The sequence below is a fragment of the Helianthus annuus genome, chromosome 14 (genome assembly GCF_002127325.2).
Source record: "Helianthus annuus cultivar XRQ/B chromosome 14, HanXRQr2.0-SUNRISE, whole genome shotgun sequence".
Taxonomy (NCBI): domain Eukaryota; kingdom Viridiplantae; phylum Streptophyta; class Magnoliopsida; order Asterales; family Asteraceae; genus Helianthus; species Helianthus annuus.
The window spans coordinates 165,600,781-165,616,728 of NC_035446.2; the positions used below are offsets into that span (position 1 = coordinate 165,600,781).

At 39.4% G+C, this 15,948-nt stretch overlaps 1 protein-coding gene across 1 annotated transcript; it reads left to right on the top strand.

Moving 5' to 3' along the window:
- Positions 1-10,317: 10,317 nt before the first annotated feature.
- LOC110904801 (UDP-glycosyltransferase 76G1) lies at positions 10,318-12,022 on the top strand. Its single transcript, XM_035983501.1, has 2 exons — positions 10,318-10,942; positions 11,031-12,022. Exons 1-2 carry the CDS (start codon positions 10,387-10,389, stop codon positions 11,882-11,884), a joined length of 1,410 nt encoding a protein of 469 aa, XP_035839394.1. The 5' UTR covers positions 10,318-10,386; the 3' UTR covers positions 11,885-12,022.
- The last annotated feature ends 3,926 nt before the right edge of the window (positions 12,023-15,948 follow it).

The window sequence follows — 15,948 nt, forward strand, 5'->3', positions numbered from 1 at the left end:
CGACCGGTGTTCATCCACATCACGACACATTCCCGTATCAAGGTATGCACGAGAGTTCATCTTACCGGTGAGTATACCGATTATCATCTGTTTGACCGTATAAAATGTGAGATACTCACTTATTTTGATTTGAAAACCAAGCCCTATGTGATATAATCACTTATTGATGAGGAACTTGATTTTCATATGCATGAGGGCACAGGTGCAAGTCCGTGAACAGGTCAGTACTTCCGTACAGCAGAGAGACGAACTTGACACCCGGAAAAATGTGATATTTTATCACTTATTTGAAGGGACATGTGATTGTTTATCACTTATTGAGGTCGAATGCAGTATGTAATATGTACACGTATGTATAGTATCATGGAAGATCTAGACTTGCGTCCCCGTTATTTTTCGGTAAAAGATACAACCATGATACCCAGATGATAAGCAGCATAAAGACCGAATATCTCAGAACCTCGGCAATCTATCAAACGAAATTTCGGTACTAAGACCATATGCCAATGAATGGTTCCCACCTGGTCTTCAGTCGATTAAGATTTATATCACCCTGCACACTTTAAAATGATTGTGAGCCTACCGATACATCTTATATAGAGCTGCTTGTCGTTTTGCATTTAAGGTTTAAAGAGGTTTGGATAGACCACTGATGTACTATCATTTTCTCTTTTGCTCGCCAGGAAACTCATTTTTGTCTTTCTATTTGTTTTTGTGTTTTTGAAATTTTTCGATGTTTTTGTATTTTCCGATTTTTGGATTTACTCCCCCTAAAATCAACAAACTAAGATAAATTTAAAAACACACAAAGATATTTACAAAAATGATTTTCCGATGTTGGTTTACTCTTGCTTGACCTTAATGCCGTTTACCAATAATAAGAAGTCAAATCTAGATTTGTCAAAAGCTTTGGTAAATAAGTCGGCACGTTGGTCATCGGTGTGGACCTTAACAACATCGATTAGCCTTTTCTCAAAGCAATCACGTATGAAGTGATATTTGATTTCGATGTGTTTGGTCTTGGAATGCTGCACAGGATTTTTAGTGATATCTAAAGCAGCAGAATTATCAACGTATATAGGAGTAGTTAGGAATTCAAAACCGTAGTCCCGCAATTGTTGCTGGATCCAAAGAACTTGTGAACAACAACTTGAGGCAGCAATGTATTCAGCTTCGCATGTTGATGTAGCGACACACGTTTGCTTCTTGCACTGCCATGTGACTAGGCGATTTCCTAAAAACTGACATCCAGCCGTTGTGGATTTGCCGTCGATTTTACATCCGCCAAAATCAGAATCACTGAATGCGACCAAGTCAAAGTTATTATCCCTAGGATACCACAGACCGGTGTTGGGGTAAGCCTTCAAATAACGAAAAATCCTTTTGACAGCTGCAAGATGTGAGGCCTTCGGATTAACTTGATATCTGGCAAGTAGGCACGTTGGGTACATTATATCTGGCCTTGATGCTGTGAGGTACATAAGGGATCCGATCATCGCGCGATAGTATGAAGGGCTAACTGGTTCACCCTTCAAGTCAGGAGTAATTCCGTGATTAGTTGGCAGTGGGGTACCAATGGGCGTTGCATCGGACATCTGGAACCGGCTCAAGATGTCTCCAACATATTTAGTCTGATGGATGAATATCCCAGACTCCGTTTGTTGCACTTGTAGGCCCAAAAAGAAATTCATTTCCCCCATAGCACTCATCTCGAACTTATCCTGCATGATGCGCTCGAAATTCCTACACAAAACATCATTAGTAGAACCAAAAATAATATCATCAACATATACCTGAACCAGAAGAAGATCTCCATCTTGTTCTTTGATGAAGAGAGTACAATCGATAAGACCTCTTCGAAAACCGTTCTCCAGCAGATATGTAGATAAGGTTGCATACCAAGCTCGTGGCGCTTGATGAAGACCATAGAGAGCTTTGTTGAGCAACCAAACCCGATCGGGATGAACAGGATCTTCAAAACCTGGAGGCTGTTCGACATATACCTCTTCTTCAACCACACCATGTAAAAATGCACTTTTGACGTCCATCTGGTAAACCTTGAATCCTTTGAATGAGGCATAAGCCAGAAAGATTCGAATAGCTTCCAGACGTGCAACTGGTGCATAGACTTCGTTGTAGTCGATCCCTTCAATCTGACGAAAACCTTGAACGACTAACCGAGCTTTGTTTCGAATAACCACTCCACGGTCGTCTTTCTTGCATTTGAAGACCCATCGTGTGCCAATCTTCTTGTAATTCTCAGGCTTTTCAACAAGCTTCCAAACACCAAGCTTGTGAAATTGCTGTAATTCTTCTTGCATGGCTTCAACCCAGGCACTATCTTTCAATGCTTCTTTCCACGACTTTGGTTCTTCTTGTGACACGTAACACGCGAAGGACCAGTCATTCTGTTGACCAGATTCTCTTATAGCTGAATACAAACCAGCATTCCGGTTGTTTCTCAGCTGATTACGCGTCTGCACACCGCGATGGACATCTCCTATGATATTCTGCTGGGGATGGGTATCATGAATCCTCATTTCAGGATTATCCGGTACACGAGCATTGATACCCAAATTATTCAGATTAAGATCGACAACCAACTCCACACCAGGAATGTGGGTAGAGGTGGATGCATTCCCTTCAGCAGTATCTACATTCTGCGTATGAGGTGTATCACCAGAGGCACCTTGAACAGGAGCAGCTGGAGCTGAAGATCCTTCGGCTGCATCATGATATTCATCATCTTCAGAAGAGTCATTATAATCAGCAGCATCTTCATAAACCTCATTTTGAACCATATTGTTGACAGACGTAGAAGCTTGAGGATCAACAACAATAGGTCTAACCAAAGGCGAGACAGCAGCGTTGTCACTTTCCAACAACATTCGAGCCGCTGCTGATTCTTCGTCAAAGGTTGGCAGATTGAAGGAGTCAAATAGCCCATCATAATCGAACATCCACGGATCACCCGGAGCCCTAACAGGACTCGTGTACCTTCGAACCCTAACTTCGCTCCATAGCTCAATCTTTTTAGTAGCTAGATTCCAAACACGAAAATTCGGAGTAGCATATCCAAGGAAAAAACCCTCGATAGCTCTTGCACCAAACTTTCCATCCGGCTCAATCATAGTACAAGGAGCACCAAACGGTTCAAGGTAAGAAAGATCCGGTTTCCTTCTCTGAAGGAGTTCGAAACAAGTCTTGCCATGTCTCTTTACTGTAAGAACTCTGTTCAACGTGTAGCAAGCAGCCGATACAGCCTCCCCCCATAATTGAATAGGGAGTTCCGACTCTACTAACATTGTTCTTGCAGTTTCAATAATAGTTCGATTCTTCCTCTCAGCGACACCATTTTGTTGTGGAGTATAACGAGAACTGTACTCATGAAGAATGCCTTTAGAAGTACAAAACTCATCCATAACTTGATTCTTGAATTCGGTTCCATTGTCGCTTCGGATCCTTTTTACTTTCAACGTATAGAGATTTTCCAACATTGTAAGAAGATCCTTGAGGATACCAGGAGTTTCACTCTTGTGTGCCATAAAAGATACCCAAGAAAATCTAGAGTAGTCATCAGTAACTACTAAACAATAAGCATCACCAAACGTTGTCTTGTGCTTCATAGGTCCAAAAAGGTCCATATGAAGACGTTCGAGAGGCATGCTGACAGTGTTGATTTTCTTCAAAGGGTGAGACTTCTTCGTTTGCTTCCCCTTTTGGCACGAGACACAGATATCTTGTAGATGAAAACTTCTTACGGGCACACCATTCACAAGATTATTTTTCACCAAATGGTTCATCTTCCTCAAGTGAATGTGTCCCATTCTTCTGTGCCAAGATATAGACTCCTTTTCTGTGGCTTTTGAGACAAAACAAGTAACTTGTGCAGATGTTGTAATCGCCTGGCTCATGTCGAGAATATAAAGATCATTAACTCTCGGAGCCGATAAGAGAATCCATTCTTGTGGAATTTTGAATCCAGGTTTCAGCACATAGCAGCCAGCGTCATCAAAAATCACTGAGAACTTTTTATCGCAGATTTGCGACACACTCAGAAGATTGTGATCAATTTGCTTCACATAATTGATCTTATCAAAACACACGATCCCATTGGAGATACTTCCTTCTCCAGTGATGTACCCGCCTTTATCACCCGCAAAAGCAACATACCCTCCTCTGATATTTCTCACGTCATACAGGAGCCGTAAGTCGCCAGTCATGTGCCTGGATGCTCCACTATCAACAATCCAATGACTATTAATAGTTCCTCCTAGAACATCCTGCACATGTCAAATAAACACATCAGTTGAGAATGGGGACCCAAGCCTTAGTGGTCTTGGGTCGTCCCTTGGCATCACGATACGTAAGCTCTATCTCTTGATGGTTTTCAAGAACAACTGCTCCCCCTGAATTGTCACCCGACTTAGGTAACCAAGTTTGTCTGTGCCCACCAGTTTTTGAAGATTCTGGTTTTACAGGTTGTGACACTCTTGGTTCCTTCTGAACTGTTTTAACTTCAGATTTTAAAGCTTTTTCAACAGTTTTCATGTTCTTACGTCGTTGTTTAGTTTCTTGTTCTTTTACAGTTCGTTTGTCTTGTTTAGGTGAAACTGACCGACGTTGAGGGTGAACTGTTTCAGGTGGAGTTTTCTCAACAAATTTCTTCTTTGGAGCATTTGGGCAATTTCTGATAATGTGCCCAATTTCTCCACATTTGAAACAAGTTCTCCTTTCAACAGACTTAGGAGAACTTGATCGACTACCAGATGTTGAGCCTGTAGAACCTGAGGTACTTGCTCTTTCATCACACCCGTTTGTGTGTTGGGTGTAATTGTTATCACTGTTTCTTTTCAAAATCTTGACTTGTTGTACAAAATCAGTGTTTGATTTGTTTTCAAAAGTCTCGATTTTATCTGTACCTTTTGATGCTACAAACTTAACATCTTTTCCTTTCTTCATGTAACGAGCTCCTTTTGATTCAACCTTAGCCTTTGGCTTTGGAGCTCGTTGTTGTTGTTTACCCTTAGAGGCAGTCGGTTGTTGAGTGGTTGGAGATTTTTGATTACCAAATTGTTTTCTAATCTCAGCCTTAGGAATTGGATCACATTGTGTTACCACAATTCCCGGAAGTGTTTTTCCCAAAAATTTGTTTGTATTGTCTTCAAAGACTTTGTCAATCAAAGATTTATTTACATTTTTAATTGGAAAAACATGATCTGAGTAGATTTTATTATCTCCAACCAAGGTGTACAACACATTACTGCTTTTAACAGTAGACACATCTTTCTCATCGACTTTGACAGGATCAATCACTTGCCTTTTGACAGATGGAACCTCAGGAGTATCAGGATCACAAAGGATGTGATTCTCTCGTGGAATATCTACTCCCTTCATTTTGCTAAGTGATTTATCCTGATCACTTACAGCCACATCTGATTCATCATCCGATGTCTCATAGTCCTCAATAATTGGAGGACTTTGCTTCATGGATGGTGAAGCTTCTTGTTCGTTAGAGGCTGTGTTTGAAGAATTGTCTGGTTTGAACCCAAGGCCAGTAGTAAACTCCTCAACATCAAGAGGCACACTGGGTTCATACCGAGGCATTTCTTCCTCATCAGGCATCTTGGTGTAGTTGTTCATCAAGGGGGCGGACATTTGTTATACCCTATGCCTTTCTGGTTTCCTTTTAGTTGTTGAACATCGATGATGTGATCAAGCACAAATCGGGAGTTAGCATAACTATCCAATTTTTGTTTGATTGCATCATGTTCGCATTGGGCAATGGCTAATTGCTTCTTAGTTTCTTCCACAGTGTTAATATATTCATTTATACTCACTTGCTTGTGGTAAACTACTTTGTTAACCTCGGACACATTTTTCTTTAAAGTTTCTATTACAGATTTAAATTCTTTTTCATTCCGGGTTAAAGCCATGTTTGCCTCTTTGCATTTCGAAAGTTCAATAACCAAATTCTGGTTATGACTGTGAAGCTTTTCTGATTCAAGCTTCATCTCTGCACATGATTTACAGATAATAGGAGCAGGAGGTTCAGAAGTTACCTGACTAGTAGAGGCTGAGCCGTTTGCCATAAAGGCAGATTGAAAAGAAAAAGCTCCATCTTCAGAAAATAGCTTTTCCATTTCTGTTGATGTAGCAGCAGCCTTCCTGATCAGAATTGATTTCTGACATTTAAGCTCATCAGCTTCATTCAGTAGCTCCTGAATATCATCATCTCCTTCTTCATTTACATCAGGCTCTGAGTGATTATCCCCAGAAACAGAGCCTTCTTCATCCGAACTGCCAGAATAACCAGAACTGTCATCGCTTCCAGAAGATTCTTCTTTTTGAACCTGCTCGATGACCTTAGCATACAGTGCAGTTCCACTTCCCTGATCACCTTCACCAAATTGAACTGACCAGTCACATCCTTCATCAGCTTGAACAGCCAAAGCCCGATTGTGATTGGTAGTTCCAGGCTGTCCCTGATTGTTGTTCACTGCCACCATCCTCCTCTCACGGTTTTCTTGTTGGGCATTCACATTTGTCTGGTTTCTGAAAGGGTTGTGATTGCCGTGTTTTGTTGGTCGAGTGCACTCACGTTTAAAGTGCCCTTTCTCGCCACAATTAAAGCACGTGACGGCATTAATATCAAACCCATACTTCGTGTTTTTCTTTCCTTCCAACGAAGTTCTTCCAGTTCGTGCCATGAAATCTTTTGCCCTTCTAACCGCACTAGCAAAAGCCCATTTAATATCCATCAACTCCATTTCTTCCTTGTCGATCTGATCATAATCTTCATTGGTCATGTTGATGTTTCCAAGCTGACCTGCTACCAAACCACAGTATGCACTGACCATGGTGTTGATAATCTCCATATGTTCCTTAGCGACTTCAATGCTAAGGTGTGAAAGATTTGAGTTGTCGACTCGGATTGTGTGATGACTTTGGGGTTGAGGTTGAGGATTGCTTGTATAGTGAGCTTGCTGTTGTTGTTGTTGAGGTTGTGGTTGTGGCTGTGTTGGAACAGGAATATAGGACCTCGGATCGAATTGAGGTTGTGGTGGAGCAGCTGTTGACTGAGGAAACGGAAAGGAACTTGAACTTGTATTGGACACAAATGCAGTCTGCAGCTTAGGTTGCTGTTGCTGAGCTGCAGCAGATCTTGCCAAAACATCGAATCCTGGAAGATACATTTCCGTATTCTGAGGAGCTGGAGCACGCCTTGCTTTCCTAATCTCTTCATCATTTTTATGTTCCAGCTTTTGAATGAACTCATAGATGTTGACTTGATCTAGAGTTCCAGTATGTTTCAACAGTTCAATGAAGGAACTCCACTTTGGAGGTAAGGCGTCAGCAAATCTACTCACCATTTCTTGTTGAGTAGCGACAACTCCATAAGCACACATCTCACTAATCAAATGATAGAAACGTGTGATCATATCATTCAGAGTCTCGTTTTCCAAAAACTGAAAGGATTCAAACTCTTTCTTCAACAAATCATGCCGAGATTTTCGAGCAGCTGCATTGCCTTCTCCTCTAGCAACTAAGGCATCCCACAATGCTTTCGTGGTCTTGCAATAAGAGAACTGATGGTAGATGTCTTTGTTGAGTGCTTGAGTAAGTGTGGCAAAGGCCTTTTTCTCCAATTCATAAGCCTTCTTGTCATTTTCAAGCATATTTGCATAACCCTCTGAAGTTGACGCAGCAGTCTCAAGATTAGTATTGAACGCATTGATGAAACACGTCCAAAGATCAGTGCTTTGCCCTTGAACATAGGTGTGAAAACGGTTTTTCCATGATGGAAAATCGTTCATATGGTTCAACTTAGGTGGACGATTGTTGCTGCCAGTTTCACTTTCACTAATCAGAAGGTTCTGAAGACTTTGACTTTGATTGGATACCAAAGCCCATTGACTTGGACTGATTGATGGCTGTGGAACCATACTCTTTGCCCAATCTGCAGCAGTCACTAACTCTTGATTGTTTCGTGAGTCCAAACTCCAATCCCATGGACTTGTACAACTCATGTTGATCAAATAAAAATACCAAACCTACACACCACAAACTGTTAAGTGTAAAACAGATAAGGATTGAAAGATGCAACCTGTTCGAAAGATCAATGCTTGTTCGAATGATCAACAAGGTTCGAAAGATCCCTGTTGAGTTTCGAACAAAGACTTCGAAGGATTGATTTCGAAAGATTGATCACACGAAGGATCCTTATCTTTCGAAAGATGATTTCGAAAGATTCTCCTTATGTTTCGAACACAGGTCTTGAAAGATGACACTTGTTCGAAGAATCAACAGTGTTCGAAGGATCACTGTTGATGGCTCGAACAATAACCTCGAAAGATAACCTTGAAAGATTCACCCAACACGAAGGATCCTTATCTTTCGTAGTGAACAGTAACTCGAAGGATGTATCTATCGAAAAGATTCCTTGATTCGAAGGATAACACACTGACTTCGAAGGATGTTCGAAGGATGGTTATCTTTCGAATCTCCTTGATCGAAGGATGATCCTTCGAGCTCGAAAGTTATCTTTCGACGATCTGACACACTGCCGAAAGTACTGATGGGTTGGTGAGAAAAGTGACAGGTTGGTGTACCAACTTTCGGCAGAAAGGATGTTCTGCCACCAACTTTTCTACCAACTATTTGACTTTCAAAAAGTTTACCCAAAATGGCAAACACCTAATCCACAACAGTCACCGGAGATACCACCGGAAAAATGGCCGGAAAATCAAAGTTTCACAAAAACGATTTTTATGTTACCCAAACCGACCCCGAACACTCCCGATAGGTTTAGTATCCGTTTTTCAGTTTCAAAATGCAAGGAAACTACCAAAAACGAGTGCTAAACCAAGTGTCCAAACACACCAAAGAACTCGAACAAACCGGTTTTAAACAAGGTAAAGAGCGAGGCTCTGATACCACTTGTAGGTCCCTTTTCTCGGAGGATCGAGAACAACGTAAACCTTGTTATACTAACCCACTAGCGAGTGCGGAATCCAAGCTAGTAGGCAAACCGGGATGAAGTAAGAACAAACACAAGAACACACAAAGTTCACCGATTAACACCACTGTATTAATACGTATGAAGGTTACGGTTACAAGCACAATGTTTACAAAACCAAAGATGTAAACTCTCAAGTGTGTGTGTGTGTTTCCAGCAGAATGCTCTCAAGCTCTCTATCTCTTGTCTGTGTGCATCTGTGCCTTTCACACTACACTGCATGGGTATATATATACCCAGCTCATGATGCCTGGTCGAAGGATCCGAAAGATGGTCCGAAGGATCATCTTTCGGATAGAAAGCTTTCGAAGGATTAGCAAGGACCTCGAAATATCACCTTTCGAGGTCTATTGTTCGAAGCCTATCTTTCGATCACCTCGAAGGATCAACAGAATCCTTCGAGTCTATCCTTCGACATCGACACATATATCAAACATATGTTAACTGTTGGCCAAGTCAATCCGGAGGATGGTTGACTTGGTCAACTTACAGACTACCGAGGACATCGTTTATATACAGACCGAATACAGACAAAGTACAGACACAAGTGCACCAACAAATTTGCCTCTCTGAATGACCCACGACAAAAAAAAACTTTTATTTATTATAACAGATTATTAGAACTTTATTAATATTTTGTCCGTTCTTTATTATAACACTTAACATGTACAAAAAAATAAAAAAAAAAACTATAATGAATTCTCCAAGCCTTTAACACCACCATTGTCACCAACCTTTGAAACACACAAACACAATACCTTTTGATATGCACAATCACATTGGTTGAGTACCACACATATAGGCCAAACAGGCTGAAAGTTGACTGTAGTGCAATCCAAATTTCAAATGCATAGTTTTCAAATGTATTTATTATTGTTATAATATTATTTACGTAACTATATTTGACCTATTAATTATTATTTACAAAACATACTAAAAGTGGTTTTTGAAACTTTAAAAGTTAAACATATGAGGTAAAATCTTACTTCATAATAATAGATTGTCAATTTGTAAACAAAATTATTAACTCAAAATTATAAAATAAATCTATCTATGGAGTATGCATTGGTAAAACATACACGACATTCTCAAAATTACAGAGACAAATTTCAATACTATCATTAAAATAAACAACTTTGAAAACCAAAACTAATTACTTTACTTTCAAACATTTAGAAAATTATAAGTATGTTGTCTCCATCTACTGAGCTTGATATGAACAAGGCATCAAAATCTAATGAAAAAAAAAAAACAAAAGAAAGTGCTACTTACTTGATGATTAAATAATTGTCCTTCAATTTTTAACCTGCAGGCCTTCATTTTGCTATAAGAATACAACCTGACTGATATGTCATAAACATTAAAAAATGGAGACTACCGTTGGCCGCCACCGGAGAGTAATTATGTTTCCGTTACCATATCAAGGCCACGTAAACCCGATGTTTCAGCTTGCTAATCTTCTTTACTCTAAAGGATTCAGCATCACCATCTTTCACACCAACTTCAACAAGCCCAAAACCTCCAACTACCCTCACTTCACTTTCAGATTCATCCTCGACAACGATCCACACGATGAACGCTACGCCAATTTACCGCTGCAAGGCATGGGGGCGTTTTCTCGAATTATCTTATTCAATAAATGCGGGGCGGATCAATTACGCCACCAACTGGAACTGGAACTGTCGGCGAAAGATGAACCACCTGTGTCGTGTTTAATCACTGATGCCTCTTGGCACTTCGCGCAATCAGTCGCTGATTGCCTTAACCTCCCTCGGCTTGTTTTGAGGACAAGTAGCCTGTTCTGTTTTCTTATTTATGCTTCAATACCCTTTCTTGATGATCTTGGTTACTTCAATCTTTCCGACAACACCGCTACACCTCTTCTTGATGGTCTTGGTTATAACAATGTTCCTGACGATAAACGTAAGTTATGCTTTCGTCCGTTTCTTATCTAACTTGTTAACCATCGTCTTCTGTTCGTATATAAATACGTTGTTTGATTTCATTCAAGGTCTGGAAGAACAAGTGGCGGAGTTTCCTGTGTTGAAAGTGAAAGACGTCATAAAGATCGGGTTCAAGAAAGACAATGACGGCATGGGAGACATAATCAGTAACATGGTGAAACAGACGAAAGCATCTTCCGGAATCATCTGGAACTCCTTCAAGGAACTGGAACAGCTTCAGCTCGAAACCATTCGTCGTGACATTCCCGCACCATGTTTCCTGATACCATTCGCGAAGCATTTTACAACCGCATCCAGCAGCTTACTAGACCAAGATCGATCCTTTTTGCCTTGGTTAGACCAACAACCACGTAATTCCATAGTTTATATTAGTTTTGGTAGTGTTGCTCAAGTGGAGGAGAAACATTTTGTGGAAATGGTTCATGGGTTGGTTGATAGTAAGCAGTCGTTTTTATGGGTGGTTCGACCTGGGTTCGTTAGCGGTTCAACATGGCTTGAGCCATTGCCTGATGGGTTCCCAGGTGAGAGGGGGCGGATTGTGAAATGGGCTCCTCAGCAAGAAGTGCTAGGACATGAAGCAATTGGTGCGTTTTGGACACATAGTGGATGGAACTCGACGGTTGAAAGTGTTTGTGAAGGTGTTCCTATGATTTGTTCGCCTTTTTGGGGAGATCAACCGTTGGATGCGAGATACGTGAGCGATGTATGGAAGGTTGGGGTGTATTTGGAGAACGGGTGGAAAAGAGAAGAGATAACAAATGCGATAAGAAGAGTGATGGCGGATGAAGAAATGAGAGAAAAGTCAAGAGGTTTGAAACAAAAATTGGATGCTTCTTTGATCGAAGGTGGCTCTTCGTATGAATCAGTGGAGTCTCTAGTTGATTATATATCTTCATTCTAACTTCTACCAATTTTGTAAATAACGTGAAAATAAGGAGACAATTTTGTCAATTGGTTTCTATATCAGGAGACAAAACTAGAATCTCTTGCTCTAATCATACTATTGTTTAGTAATAAAATCAGTGCCGAATTTAGGATATTTTGTCAGTGGGTGAAAAAAACCCGAAAACGGGTTCATTAAAACAAGTAAACAGGTCCACATGGGTCCGGTTAAAGTACGATATTACTCCTTCCTGAGAATTAAAACCGGTAGACTGATATGCATGAACTAAGAAAGAACGTTGTATTATACTTACATACTAACATACATAACGGCAACGCCTGCAAGTCCTTTCTCCATTATCACACATGATTATCTAAACAATAAAAAAACTAATATAAGTTGGCAAATATATACCTATATGTTTACATACATACGAGTGTATTTCAAAAGAACACACAAGTACATTTATCGTGAACAAACACAAACCGACAAACAGTTGGAAAAAAAATCACAGAGTGAATCAATTCATAAACAACAGGGGTTATCAAAATGTTGATGTGAAAACTACTTAACAGTCTCAGTAGCAAATTTTGAACTTGTTGAATACTCAATAGGTAAACAAATAGCTATTGCTGTGAGCAGTTACAATTTTCAAACCTGTGTGAAGTGCTATGAACATGTTATCTCAACCAAAACCTACTATTTGCTGCCAAATGCTAAATTAGAAATAATAGCATTAGCAACAGCAATATAAATGGAACATTGAAACCAATGTTCAAATTCAATTCTAAGGAGTGTAATTTAATAACAAATTAGCAGCAATTAAATAATCAATAGAACCTGCAAACTGATCAGAATTTTGGACTTAAATCTACATATATAAATGCTTACAATTTGGGGACGATACTAGTTACGATTTGGTGTTGAATTGAAGCCCTTGTGATTCGCCTGTAGCTTTCTCGACTTTGGTTTTGTGCGCACAACGATTTTGGTTCTGGGAGAAGTTTGGGCTTGATTGGGAACTTGGGGCCTGTGACAAAATGAATGGCTCCTATTATGTTTGGCCTTATTTAAAAAAAAATACATAATTTTGGTTGATCGGGACATTATTCGGGTGCCAAGCCAACAGGCTTCAAGTAAGTCCGATCATGAGACTATGTGTTGTGGTTTAACGCTCTAAGCTATATCCACGTGTTAAACACTTCCTCAATGGGGGCGTTAAGGACTAGGGCGTGAGTGGTAATCAACGTGAATCTGGAATATATAGATATGTGTGTACCCCACGCAACAACCAATACAATCACCTTTTGAAGTTGGGCGTTAGCCAACTACGCTTGATCTGATAATATCACACAATTATATATATATTGACTAGGTTATCACCCGCGAACTTCGCGGTTAGGAAAATTTACTTTATATTAATCAAACTATGTCAGAAAGTTCTTTTATAATTGTTTTGAATTGAAAGTTGTAGTCATTAGGGTTGCGAACAAACTTGTTTTTATTAGATGAAACAATTAAACTTAATTTATGATATGATATGTATATGTATTCGTATGATAATATGATAACTAGAACTCGATATGTATATATGATAAGTCATGGTGGATGTTATAAGCGGGTAATTTAAACTGCCAATGACAGTTTCCCGCTTGAATTAACCGCCAAGTTTGACATGTATATAAGTGTAAGGACCGGCATCATTTACCGGTACCAAGACACTCAATTTCCTTTCGTTAATTGTCTGTCCATTCGTTTGTTATTATCTGTTAACTATGTCAAACAAGTCCGCTGCAAACCAATGTTTGAATCATCTGCAAGATGATGATGATCTGATCAAACCAAGATTAACCCCAACATGTGGTATCAGAGCCACGGGGACGACACTTCCCTGTCAACACTGCAATGACAAAGAATCCAGACGACCACTGAAAATGCATCGAACAAAATTATGTTATTATTGTCATCGTCCAGGCCATTTCATATACGACTGCAAATCAAAGGAGAATGATGAAAACACACAACTTGTCTCTCAAGCGGTAAATGCAGGGATTCGAAAACAAAGGGAATCGGTAGAAGAAAGGAACGAGATGATTGTAACTGGTTCAGAGGGCGGTACATGGGGAGACATATGGTATGTTAGTCTTTCATTCACACAACACTATGCCGGTAATCTAAATGTTTTCAAGCGTATCAAACATTTAGTGGGGGTTGAAACCAACTCGGGGGAAAAAGATTTCTTGTTTATGCGGGGCATAGGGGTTGTAGAAGTCAAGTCCAATAATGAAAAGTTATTAATTCAGGGTGTCTTATACACACCGGAATTAGACAGAAACGTTCTCAGTTTAAATCAATTAACAATGCAAGGCTTTACGGTTAAGAAGGATGGAGATACTTGCAAAATATTTCCTATGTTTTCGTCCCCTATCAATAACACTTTCAATGAAATAACGGGGCTGACGAAGGAAGATGAATTAGGCCTAAAAGAAAAACAAAAGGTGATAAGGTTGAATGATGTGAATGAAAAATATAAAGAGGAATATCTTAATTCCTATTTCGAAGATTTACATGTTTCCTCCGATGAAACGGATTGGAGTGTGATGATCATAAGGGCTTTGGAATTCAATGATTTCAAAGATTGTGTGAATCTGTTAAATATGTTAGAAGATAGCAAGTTTGTGTTCCATTACAAGTACGAACTCGAAAAGAAATTCGACGAAATGGTGTCTTGGTTTCTTATAATTTTCCTGGGTATAACAACAAGGCCAATGCCTCCGGTTATGACCGAGAACAGGAAAGTGGATCTGCTAAGTTTATACATGATTGTGGAACGGGATGGGGGTTACAACAGTGTAATCGAAGATAATCTCTGGCCGATTATCGCCAAAGACATGGGCTTTGAATACAAGGATGGTGAATACATGCGGACAGTTTATGCCATGTATTTAGACATCCTTGTGTACTATTATAAGTTTAAAGCTGTGCAGACGAAAGCCAACGATTCAGAAAGGATGAAGGATAAGCAAGATGCACCTGAATGCAGTCTCGAAAGGAGCACAAGTGCTGAAGAAGTCAAGAATGTAACTGAAGTGGAATCCTTTGCGCTGTATGCAGAAAACAGTTGGGAAGGAGCATGGAATGCACACAAGAAAAGAAGAAGGTTTAACTTTGATCATGCAAGAAAAGCGGTTGAAGAAGCAAATGCAAGTGTTCTCAAGGGTGTTTCTAAACGTAATTAAGTTTAGGGGGAAGTATTAGATGAAACAATTAAACTTAATTTATGATATGATATGTATATGTATTCGTATGATAATATGATAACTAGAACTCGATATGTATATATGATAAGTCATGGTGGATGTTATAAGCGGGTAATTTAAACTGCCAATGACAGTTTCCCGCTTGAATTAACCGCCAAGTTTGACATGTATATAAGTGTAAGGACCGGCATCATTTACCGGTACCAAGACACTCAATTTCCTTTCGTTAATTGTCTGTCCATTCGTTTGTTATTATCTGTTAACTATGTCAAACAAGTCCGCTGCAAACCAATGTTTGAATCATCTGCAAGATGATGATGATCTGATCAAACCAAGATTAACCCCAACAGTTTTTTAATTGTTTTGAATTGAAAGTTGTAGTCGTTAGGGTTGCGAGTAAGGTTAGAAACTTTGGGCAAGAACCGGAGGCAGAAATTTGCCTCACTGAATGACCCACGACAAAAAAAAACTTTTATTTATTATAAAAGATTATTAGAACTTTATTAATATTTTGTCCGTTCTTTATTATAACACTTAACATGTACAAAAAATAAAAAATAAACTATAATGAATTCTCCAAGCCTTTAACACCACCATTGTCACCAACCTTTGAAACACACAAACACAATACCTTTTGATATGCACAATCACATTGGTTGAGTACCACACATATAGGCCAAACAGGCTGAAAGTTGACTGTAGTGCAATCCAAATTTCAAATGCATAGTTTTCAAATTATTTATTATTGTTATAATATTATTTACGTAACTATATTTGACCTATTAATTATTATTTACAAAACATACTAAAAGTGGTTTTTGA